Raw genomic sequence first — 10,634 nt, 5'->3', positions numbered from 1 at the left:
TTTGAAATATCTTCCCATTAAAAGTGAGGTGCTGCAAATTGTAATTATTTTTATTAGAAAAGCCAATCTTTTTCATGTGGAAAGGATTTGAAGTCCTTTTTCTTTCTGTTTACCCCTCTCTCACTACTCTGCTTCCTCTTTTAAAAATCTCTGTAAGTGTAAGGCATGGGCACACAGCAAGGCACAGAGGGACTGGGAAAGGAAAGCCCCAGCTGAGGAAGAGTAACCCCTGGGTGAAGGAACAGACAAGGAGGAAGTGCTGCATGACACTGAGAAAACACATATCCCTCTAACTCTCTACTCTCAGACTTCTGAGTACTTGGTTTCTGGAAAGATGATGTACTTCTACTGAAAATAAAGATAGAGTTTTTCAGAGGATTTTGGCAGGGTTTCACTGAAACACACCCTAAGTCTCAAGCAATTTAACAGAGCCCTTGGTCTGCCAGTGAACTGTTCAGGTTTTCCTCTTGCCCAGTGACAATTTGCTAACCCTGTGCTTGCCTCAATTCCCATTCCAACAAGGACTAGAAAAGCCAGTCCCTAAATGATAGCAAGGAATGGTGCAGGATCATCTTACACATGAAAAGTTTTACAAAATGTTCTACATGGTACAAGGAATCATTATAGAAAAAACTGGCCTTGTGAGTAGGAGGTCTCTGCTAAACAAATGCACACCCAAAAAAGCACACGACTGCAGACCTATCTGCTGTCAGATGAATGCAGAGGGCCCATTTCTGACCTTTTTAACAGATGCACACCTTACTGATGTTTTGTGTTCCCCATGGCTTCTCTGTGCACTGCTGAGCACTCTGTTGTCACACTCACATAAACTGATGTGATCCCTGGCTTATTATTTTTTCATGGCAAATATGAGGTTTAGAAGATTAAGAGGGTCCATGTACCTTCTTTGCTTTCTTTGTTATTTTATATGTATGAATATTTCCATTAATTTTCTTTTTAAAAAAAACCAAACATATTAAGATCAGGAAATATTAGGACATTGCCCTAATAGAAAAAAATCTGGTTTTATTAATGGGGCAGCAGCTTGTAGACCAGCCAAGTCATCTGTTACCTACAGGCAGGTAATATATCCAGGCCAAAGGTTTTTTTTGAGAAGAGCCTGTCAGCTCTGAAAAGCTGATTCCAGGTATTCATAGACAATTTACTACATCCCTGTTCTCAGAGCTCTACATTCACCATCACAGAGACCTCCTATGAGCTGCCAGCAAATGGTAGGTCAGTGTCTCTTTATTACCTGCTTCTCTCAGAAAATTATTCCCTTTTTAACTTGTCTTTTGACAGCAGCCTGGAAAATCACATGAACCATCTGAATATGAATTTGACACTCAGAAATAACATCTCTAACAGGAGCTGCAGTGATGCCTTGTGAAGGCTGATCTAGAACAGAGGCTAGACAGAGTTAAAGAATAAAGTGGGGATTTATTAAAAGGCCTCAATGGATACACCTTGGGCAGTACAAGATCCCAGCCAAGGCTACACCCGAGATGAACCCAAAATGGTCACAAAATGGATATGGTCATGAGATCTCTCACTTCTAGAAGTTTTGGTTCATTAGCATATCTGAGTTAATTATTCAGTTACAACTTTAGGTTATGAAGTCCCATCCCTCTTGTTTTTCTCTCTTCAGTCCACATTGTTTATGTTCTTGGGCCTGAAATTTGGGTCGGTTGTCCTTGGTTCCAAGGTAGGAAAGGAATTATTTTGCCTAGCTGCTCTGTGAAGAGAGCTTACCATCCCTTAATACGAAGCTCAGAGCTACACACTACAGCAGTACAGAATCTGAAAAATATAAAAGCTAAAACATAAGGCATCAAATAGAACCTTTCTTTCTTTCTTTCTTTCTTTCTTTCTTTCTTTCTTTCTTTCTTTCTTTCTTTCTTTCTTTCTTTCTTTCTTTCTTTCTTTCTTTCTTTCTTTCTTTCTTTCTTTCTTTCTTTCTTTCTTTCTTTCTTTCTTTCTTTCTTTCTTTCTTTCTTTCTTTCTTTCTTTCTTTCTTTCTTTCTTTCTTTCTTTCTTTCTTTCTTTCTTTCTTTCTTTCTTTCTTTCTTTCTTTCTTTCTTTCTTTCTTTCTTTCTTTCTTTCTTTCTTTCTTTCTTTCTTTCTTTCTTTCTTTCTTTCTTTCTTTCTTTCTTTCTTTCTTTCTTTCTTTCTTTCTTTCTTTCTCTTTCCTCTCTCTCTCTCTCTCTCTTTCTTTCTCTTTCTTTTTCTTTCTTTTTCTTTCCTCTTTCTCAAGCCATGATCCTTTTTGCAGGAAAGCAGAAGTGAGCATATTTTCTCTGTCACCAGCCACTTACTATAAATGCCCAATTCTATTTTGCATTTGGGCTGTTCTTTGCTTTAGTGAGAAAGAAATCTTTATAAGGGTCCAGAAGTTCAGTCCATCCTATAGGGTCTATATACATCTAGATGGCTAAATGTCTATTAACTGATGAGGGTGAGGTGGAGCATGTTTTCTTGTGTGCAGGTAGGAGTTGTGGCTTAGTCGTGCTGAACTCAGCTGGCTTCAGGAGCAACTCTCAGAGCAGTGGGGGGCTGCCTGGATAACTGACTGGCACACTGTATGCTACCCTAGACAGACTGTTTCTGCTGTGTGACCTAGCCAAGTGACTGATGTGACTGCCTTGTAAGCATATGCTGAATCTGCTTTCTCCTCTTAAAAGGAAATAACTGCTTTAAGAGTCATGTAAGTTTATATAGGGGAAATCAAAAATCTACAACGAGCTCACAACCAGGCCTGCTGCAGCAGGGGCAGGGTAAGCAGGTGGAGGTATGGCTGCAGTGTGCAGAGCACAAGGACACAGATTAGAGAAGTCTGCAGACATTATCAGCTGGTGATCAAACCTGGCACAAATGAAATGACATTGCAGGTCTTTTCCACCTCTGGAAAAGGTGTACCCATTATTCTTGGTATTTCTGTGTTGAGCAAACAAACACTTTGTTTTCATTTCAAATTTTAGCTAAAGAAAATACATTGTTTCAGGGCTACTTTCCTTGACAGATTCCCCATAGGTGACTAAGTGCTTTGAGTTGCCAACAGGTAACAGTCCATTAGTAGGTTTGTCAAGTTGCTACCAGGGGTGTGTGTGTGTGTGTATGCTTAAAGCTTTAAATAAATAGTTAACTCAGGGCCCTTCTTCCTCCCTGCCCTCCCTAGCCTAGTTCTGTGCCTCTGTTCTTTGTGGAAGCAGCCCCATGGACAAAGCTCCCAGCTGCAGGGACAGCTGTGCTTGTGGGGTGATCTGGCCCCATTGTAGATACAAACATCTGAGACACCTTCTGGTCTGGTAGCAGAGGAAACAGAAGGGTCTGTGCTGGGACTGGGAACTGGGAAGGCCAGACCAGAGGGGAGGGCAAAATGACTGTGTCATGGAAGCAATGAATGCAACTCACCTGCTGACACAGTAGAAGGCAACCAATTTGAAAACATCCTCAAATACAAGGACAGATCCTTCCAGGTACAGGACTGGTGAAAAACAGAAAAAAACAGTCAGAAGCTGATTTCTTTGAGCTATATGATTTTTAAAAAACCCAAAAAACAGGTAGGTTTGGCTGGCGCATCTTGTGTTCTGTGACAGTCCAGTAATTGCATGGACTAATATGATGAAGCATAAAGAACTGGCTTCAGGTAGCCAAATGCAGCATGATTCTTCAGGGAGACACTGGAGATGGAATATCTCAGCTTGGCTTTCTGAAAAGTTAGCTCAAAATATCCAAGTGTTTGACACTAACAGAAACAATGGGAAGAAAGAAACCTCCCAGCTCACTTCCAAAGGGATCCTTACAAGTCCATCTGTCTCTAAGGATGTGCATATCTGCAATACATACAGGGCTGCCCTTGTGACTCTCCATGCTGGAATCTGGTTTGGTCTGGATGGACAAAGTGCTTGAAGAAAAAAAAAATAGAAATGACTCTTTCATTACTGTGTGTGTGGGCTCTGACCTGGGTCACACAGGCAGTGTGAGCGCAGCTTATTTGTATTTCTTCCGTCTTCTCCCTCCCGTGGTGTTATTCAGTGATTGCACTCCCCTTTAGCGCAAAATACAATCCACCATATTGCAGAGTTCTTTAAGATGGCCTTCTTTATAAAGACATGCATTTGGGCATTGTGTAGCCCAAATCTCACATGTTACTACAGAGCTTTTGGCTTTTAAACTAGAAAAAATTCACTGACTGGTGGAGAAATTTCACTGACTGATAACCCAAGGCAAAGACCTGGATCTGCAGGAGAGATGTGTCCATCTTTGCTTCACCCCTACAGTCTGACAAACTCTATGCCTGTTTGCACACAACACGGCCCCACTACAGACATTGACAAGGGTAAGGAAATCTGCAGTGGATTCTCAGAAATGCCCACTTACTGGAGGGAAGGAACCATCTCAAAGCTGCACTCCAGAGCTGCCCCAGGAGCCTGCCAGGAGTCCCAGGGGAGCAGCATCAGCTCCCACCCCCGTGGCACTGCCCACAGACACTGTGCATCTTCCTTCACACTGTTCCAGGCCACAGGTCAGAGCTGGGGACTCAAAGCTCAGCTGTTGTGACTCAGCTTCCTCAGCCAGCCATGATTCACAGCCCTGTGAGCCCCCTGCCCTGCCTGCCTGGTGTTTGGTCTCCTGCAAAGAAGGGCCTCCAGCACCTGCAGGAAGGACACATCCACCTGGTCTCCTCTCCCTCACCTCTGTGCCCTGGCTCTTGTTTCCCAGCCAGCAGATAATCCCCCTGCAAGGAAATGCTCAAGACTGTCTCTTGTTCAGGTTCATATCTCATTCCCCAAACCAGGCATTTCCTCCTTTTGCTTCTCCCTTTGTTCTAGCCGAGGCCCAGCAGGTTGTTATTTTGGGCTGAATACTCCAATGTAGGCATTTTTTACAGAGACAAAGACCATGTAATTCTCAACAGTCATTCCTAGCATCAGCTTATGTTGGATCAGCAGAAACAGTTTAACCTCAGTGTATGCACCCATACCAGACTGTAATGTGTAATTTAAAATGTACTTCAAGCAAAACAATCCCTTTCCCTCACTTTTCTCTCACAACTGGAAAAATCATGTTTGGCAAGTTTTTTCTTTTTCCATAGTAAGAATCATATTTCAGTCAGGGATTTTCATTAAACATCTACCATGAATAATTTCTGCAGTTTGAAACCCATCTGCTTTGCAGTTCTGACACAGGAAACAAAAATAAAGACAAAACCCAGTCCTGCTCTGGAGAATGAACCAAAACCCAAGAGTCTGAATTCACTCAAATCTCCAGCTATTAAATAAAGCCCTTTGTACAGATGATGGTTTTAAGGGGGGTTTTTTTCTGTCAAGACTACATGCTCACTTTGGCATTCTGAGTTGCAAGTATCTATAACAGACCACGCTGCACCTGTACATGCCCACATATATGAGCAAATTGCTTGGATTGGGACTATTGATTGTTTCTGTGCCAGGAAGCTCTGCCACTAGGGAGCTTGAATGTCAGGCAAAAAAATATTAGTCTGAGTGCCTCCGTGTCAGGAGTTTCCACATATAAGTGCCTTGCCACTGCATAGCTACTTCTCCTCACATATACAGTTAAATTGCATAAAACCCCACAAATCACCAGGAATTATACTGCTAAAGAAGACTAGGTACAAAAAGCTGCTGAAGCTCAAGGAGAGAAGTTTTTAGCAGGTGGTATATATAAATAGGACTGTCCCTGCTCTGGGAGGTCACAGAAGGTAACAAAACCAAGCATATTTCTCAGCAGGCTGGAATTCATCATACAGAGACCCACAGCTCTCCTGGGACATTTCTGGGCAGCCTGCAAACAAGTAGGAACAGATGGAAGAATAGTAAGAATAGTGCTTCAGATGTGTCATTACTCGAGGTACTAACACCATCAGGACCAATGCTCAGCCCAGAATTTATTCCGAGCAGTGGCCATGTCAAGCAGCCAGCACAGGGTTGCCATGACTACTTGGATCTGCTCCCAGCACAGCACCCATGGGGAAATTCTGCCTTGCAAACTCCTGAGGGGAGCATCTTCCTTGGGAGAAAATGTAACACTTTTCTCTTCACCTATTTCTTTTTCTAGACACCTGCTGACACCAGCAGACATCACTGATAAATAGAACTTTTGGATGGCAGATACTGGGTTTGATACAGGAACTTGTCTTGTGGGAATGGTTGCCATTCACCTGTGGAGATCATTGTGTGCACCCTGCTGCATGTTTCTAATTCCTGTAAAGATGCAGAAAATAGCAATCTTGAACAGCTAAAAGGGCTCTGCTGACTGTTGGGGACAATATTTCTGTCCCCCAGAGCCATTGCTGCCTTCAAGGCACCCTGCTCTGAGAAGACAATCAGGAAGAGGTGATTTTCTCTGGCTGTGGGTGTGTTGTGGGTAGCTGGGGATATTTCACTGGCATGAGAGCTGCTGCTTAGGGAGGGATCGTGATGCTGCCATTTATAGGAACTCATGACTTTAGCAGAATCTACAAGCAGACATCTGCCAGACTGCTGTAATCCTGATGAACAGTGCAGAGATAAATTCACCTTTCTTGGGCTTGTAAAACTAGATCCAAGGCACCTTAAGAGCAAGGAAATATCTGCATCTCACCATAACAGTGCCTGAATGTCAAGAATATGATCAAAAGCAAGAGAAAAATAGGCTGGGTTCTATGAGCCAGACATATTGCCACAGCATATTGAGTTTTACCTGATATTTAGAAGCCCATTGAAAAATGTCACCTTCAGGAAATAAAAGGGGAAATGTGTAGATCAGTGGGCAATTTTGAGTGGTCTGAAACAAAGAGATAAGAATTAATTGAATTTTTCTTATTGGTGATAGAAGCATTACCAGCATGAATTAGTGGTTCATTGGTGACTATACTCTGGTTTTGTGTCCTTTGGCAACTCAGTAAATGAACAGAACATGGCCAGGTTATGAACTGTTATACCTATTTATGACTGTCTCATCTTCCTCTTCCAAACACCAGCATGGTCTGAAGAATGTCATCTTTAGGCACTGACTCCAATCTGTATTCATGTTCCCTTTACTCTTTGGATCTCCCCATCATTTCTTCATCCAGATGCAGATGTCTTTGAGTCACACTGTCCCTGAGTGTTCTGCCTTCCTTTTCTCTCCATTTTTTTCCCCGCAGAATTGTGTTTGCTAGTTCCATTGTTCTGGTTACATGGACAAACCAAGCCAATTTCCATCTTATTGCTTACACAGGCTCATGGGACTCAATTACTTCAGCTTCTTTTTCTCCTCTAGTGGCACTGTAAGTGCTATCCAATTGGTTTTTCACTTGTTTTTGGTATCTGTGTAGTCCTTCAGAGACATCTGAATTCAAAGACACAAATTCCTTATTCTGCAGCAGTTATGTTGACAGAGGACTACTGAGAAAACAAACATCCTCAGAATGGTTGTGCTGATGTGCTTAGATGTTCTCAGTCTTCCAGATTCTGGGAAACTGTGAGATTTATCATTATGGGTGTGATTCCAGTTTTGTATTTCTATTTTCAGATTATAAATCCAGAGTGTCCTAACAAGAGGTGTTTTTCTCCTTTGATATAAATCTCTGGTTTGACACCACAGTTGCCACGGCCTTTGCAGTAAGCAGCACAGGCCAGCTTTGCTGCTGTTCTATCCTCAGTGAGTAAACCTTGCTATGAGCATCACTCCAAGGCAGAGGCTACCAAAATTCTCACTGCCAGACACTGACAGTTCAGGTTAGCAGCTTAGCAGTTTCCTGCCAGTGGGGAAGGAGCCCTGGGTACTTTAATGGAGTGTTACAGTGACTGCTGTAGCCCCAAAGCTGAGGCTGTTGTGTCTGTCACAATTCACTGTGCTTGTCCTACCTGCTGTGCTTGGCAGAATGTGTGAGAGTGTGATGGAATTCCTTCTGGTTATTGTTCCAGTTCCCCAGTTCTGACCCTTATTCATGCAATTGGCTCCTGGTGGTTTTAAGAGAAAGATCCTCAGCTGGATGGTTCCTAAGGAGGGAAATTTAGACTTTCTTTGCAGAAGTCCTTAGTGTGTTTAAGGTACTTTTCTGCAACATCTCTGTTGGGAAGTTCCTAATATCTGTCTCTAGCATTGTTTCTTATGTTATTTCTTGATGACCTTGTGGATGGTACTATATGGCCTTCTAGTGCTGTGTTTTTGTAAAACACTGGCGCTGTCTTTTTTCTCTTCCCAAGGCCTTTTAATTTATTCTATAATCCAATGCTTCTGCTTCTTCCACATGATTTCAAAGCTGTAGTTTCAGCTTTGGTTGCACAACTCTAGACTGTCCTGTTCAACCTATGTCTTTTTTGTCTTTCTTGTCTTTCCTAGTGTGCCAGTTGTTTCTGGTTTTTTCCCTCATCAAGGAAGGGCTGAAACTTCCCCTGTTTGAACTTCTGCCTGAGTCTTCTGTTGTGCATCCAGCTCCTGCTTTCTCAAAAGATTTCAACTTTATGGCTTCCTACAGAGTTTAATCTTTCTGGCCATTATGAAAAAATCACTGTTCATGGCAGTTCCTGGGAAATTGGAACTAATGAATGATGAAAGTGATAAAGTGTTAATGAGCTTGGTTGTAGAGTATAAGAGAAATCTATTTTTAAACTATGTTCTTCACTAAGTACAATTATGTTGTGCTGAACAAAGTGCCATTAAAGAAGATGGAAATCACAGGCTTTTGTACTCTTCTCAGGCTGGAGCTGAGTAGAAGGGACATTCAGTGGAGATGACAGCTCCCCTCTACCCTGTGTGCATGTTCTGGTGCTAAGGAACTGTCCTCACACCTAACAGCCACAGGGGTCTTGAGCACTCCACTATATTTTGACTCATCCACATTCACCCAAGCAGATGAGCAGCACCTTGGTGTCCACTGAGGTTTAGTGCGTTTAATTCAGTTTAAAATCCCAGTGCTGCCTGGTCTTGTTGTCTCTGCTGCAGGATGCTCAAACAGGAATATGTTACAGGCATTTTGCTGCTCTGCTTCCTCCTCATTGCCATCAGTTTCAGCAGGGTGAGAGGGTGCCTCTCACAGGTACTTCAAACACAGCCAACTCAGCTAAAAGAAAAATGTCACAGATCCTCAGCGCTTTCCTTAAAGGTATCCATGTGGATAGCACTGTCAGCTATTTCAGGGATTAAGAGCAGAGCACATGCTGGAGAGCATCTCTTCAGTTTCAGAGCCCTTGCCTTACTTGTTAGGTCCTCAACCCCATATCCAGGTATGGAATAATGTGGAAATTCCAGCGTTTCTTCAACCAGAGGAGATCCAGGACTTCTTCCCAGGGGAATTCCCAGGACCAGATGTCAATATGAGATACAGCTGAAGTTCTAGATGCAGCCACACAGGGTCTGCTTTTGCAGGAATAAGGTAGGGAACATGGCCTTTCTGAAATACTGAGTTCTGAGGGGGAGGTCCAGGAGAGTAGGATAACATCCAATCAATGTGGACCCTGCACTAAGCAGCTGAGCAAGAGTTGGGATCATTGCTGGACAAGTCACATTTTTGCAGGTCATTCAGCATCCACTTGTACATTACAATGGCAGTACAAGATTTATGCTGCCCAGCTGCCCACTTAAACTGTCAGGGCTGAGGCCCATGGCTCATAAGACAAACTCGATATAGATACTTGTAAGTTACTCTCAAAAGGCAAATTTCTTTGGTAAAACTCTGTGAAGCATTCAGATATATAAAGGGTCTCCCCTGTGCCTCATGTAACAGGAAACAGTGCTATGATTTGAAATTCTGGGGATTTGGATCTTAGCAACAGTCTCCAGGTCCTATGGATAACTCTTGAGAATCAATACTTATGTGAAAAATGCATGCTATCATACAGATGTATTTTATTAAAAAATGTTTTTCTCCATTTACTTTGGAGGAAAGTTTATTTCTCTGGCTCTGAGATACATTGTGAAGTACCATAGTGCTGAGGTTAATCATACAGAAAAAGGAAGTTTGCCAAATGTTTTAAGGGAAGACATTCAGTATTCAGAGTCACATTCTGCAAGAGAGACTTCCAGGAAGAAAACCCTTTACAAGCAAGACAATTTCCAAGGGTGACTGATGAAAGGGAATAACCCACTTTGAAATGGCAGAGGTCAATAGGGTGGACAAAAAAAGGAAAAATAATACACTTCTGCTCCCTAGAGCTGCAATCCCACCTAGCTGACAACCTGGTGAAAACAGCTCTTTTGTTTCCTGCTTCTGAGTGGGATAGATTGCACTGTCAGTGCCTGTGAGGGTCCTACTCAAGGGTCAAAGAGTGAGGTCCTTAATGTCCTCATTTCACTTCAAACAGTACCTTATTTACCTCATTTACAAATCTAAACTCATGTTTATTAAGCTCTATAAGATCTTTAGATAGCACTGTCCAAGGATAAAAAAATATAATTTGTTTCAGTTTAGCCTCTGAGACAAGGGCACTTGTATTATGGGTACTGATTTAGAGTAGCTGTTTTAAAGCCAGTAAGCTTTTTGGGTTGTGTTCAAGGAACTAAGCAGAGCAGGGTAAGACAATATTATCCTAGAACAGCACGCATAGTCTCTAGCTCTGATTACACACAGATTTGCATTTTGCCTCCTGGGAGTGAAAAAGAAGGGGAAAAAAAAGCCAAAGTAAGGATTAACAAAGCTAACAAGACCC

The 10,634-nt window shown here is 42.3% G+C and overlaps 1 protein-coding gene across 2 annotated transcripts in view; it reads right to left on the bottom strand.

Moving 5' to 3' along the window:
- Positions 1–10,634, bottom strand: part of RIN3 (Ras and Rab interactor 3) — a 65,616-nt gene that overhangs the window by 22,497 nt on the left and 32,485 nt on the right. For both annotated transcript variants that reach the window (XM_031066335.1, XM_031066337.1), the window contains exon 4: positions 3,412–3,484. In XM_031066335.1, the coding sequence (XP_030922195.1) occupies positions 3,412–3,484 (73 nt within the window). The remainder of the gene's footprint in view (positions 1–3,411; positions 3,485–10,634) is intronic.

This window comes from Geospiza fortis, unplaced genomic scaffold (genome assembly GCF_000277835.1).
Source record: "Geospiza fortis unplaced genomic scaffold, GeoFor_1.0 scaffold23, whole genome shotgun sequence".
Lineage (NCBI taxonomy): Eukaryota > Metazoa > Chordata > Aves > Passeriformes > Thraupidae > Geospiza > Geospiza fortis.
Note: the sequence above shows the minus strand (reverse complement) of the source record. Positions and strands in the feature narration are given on the sequence as shown.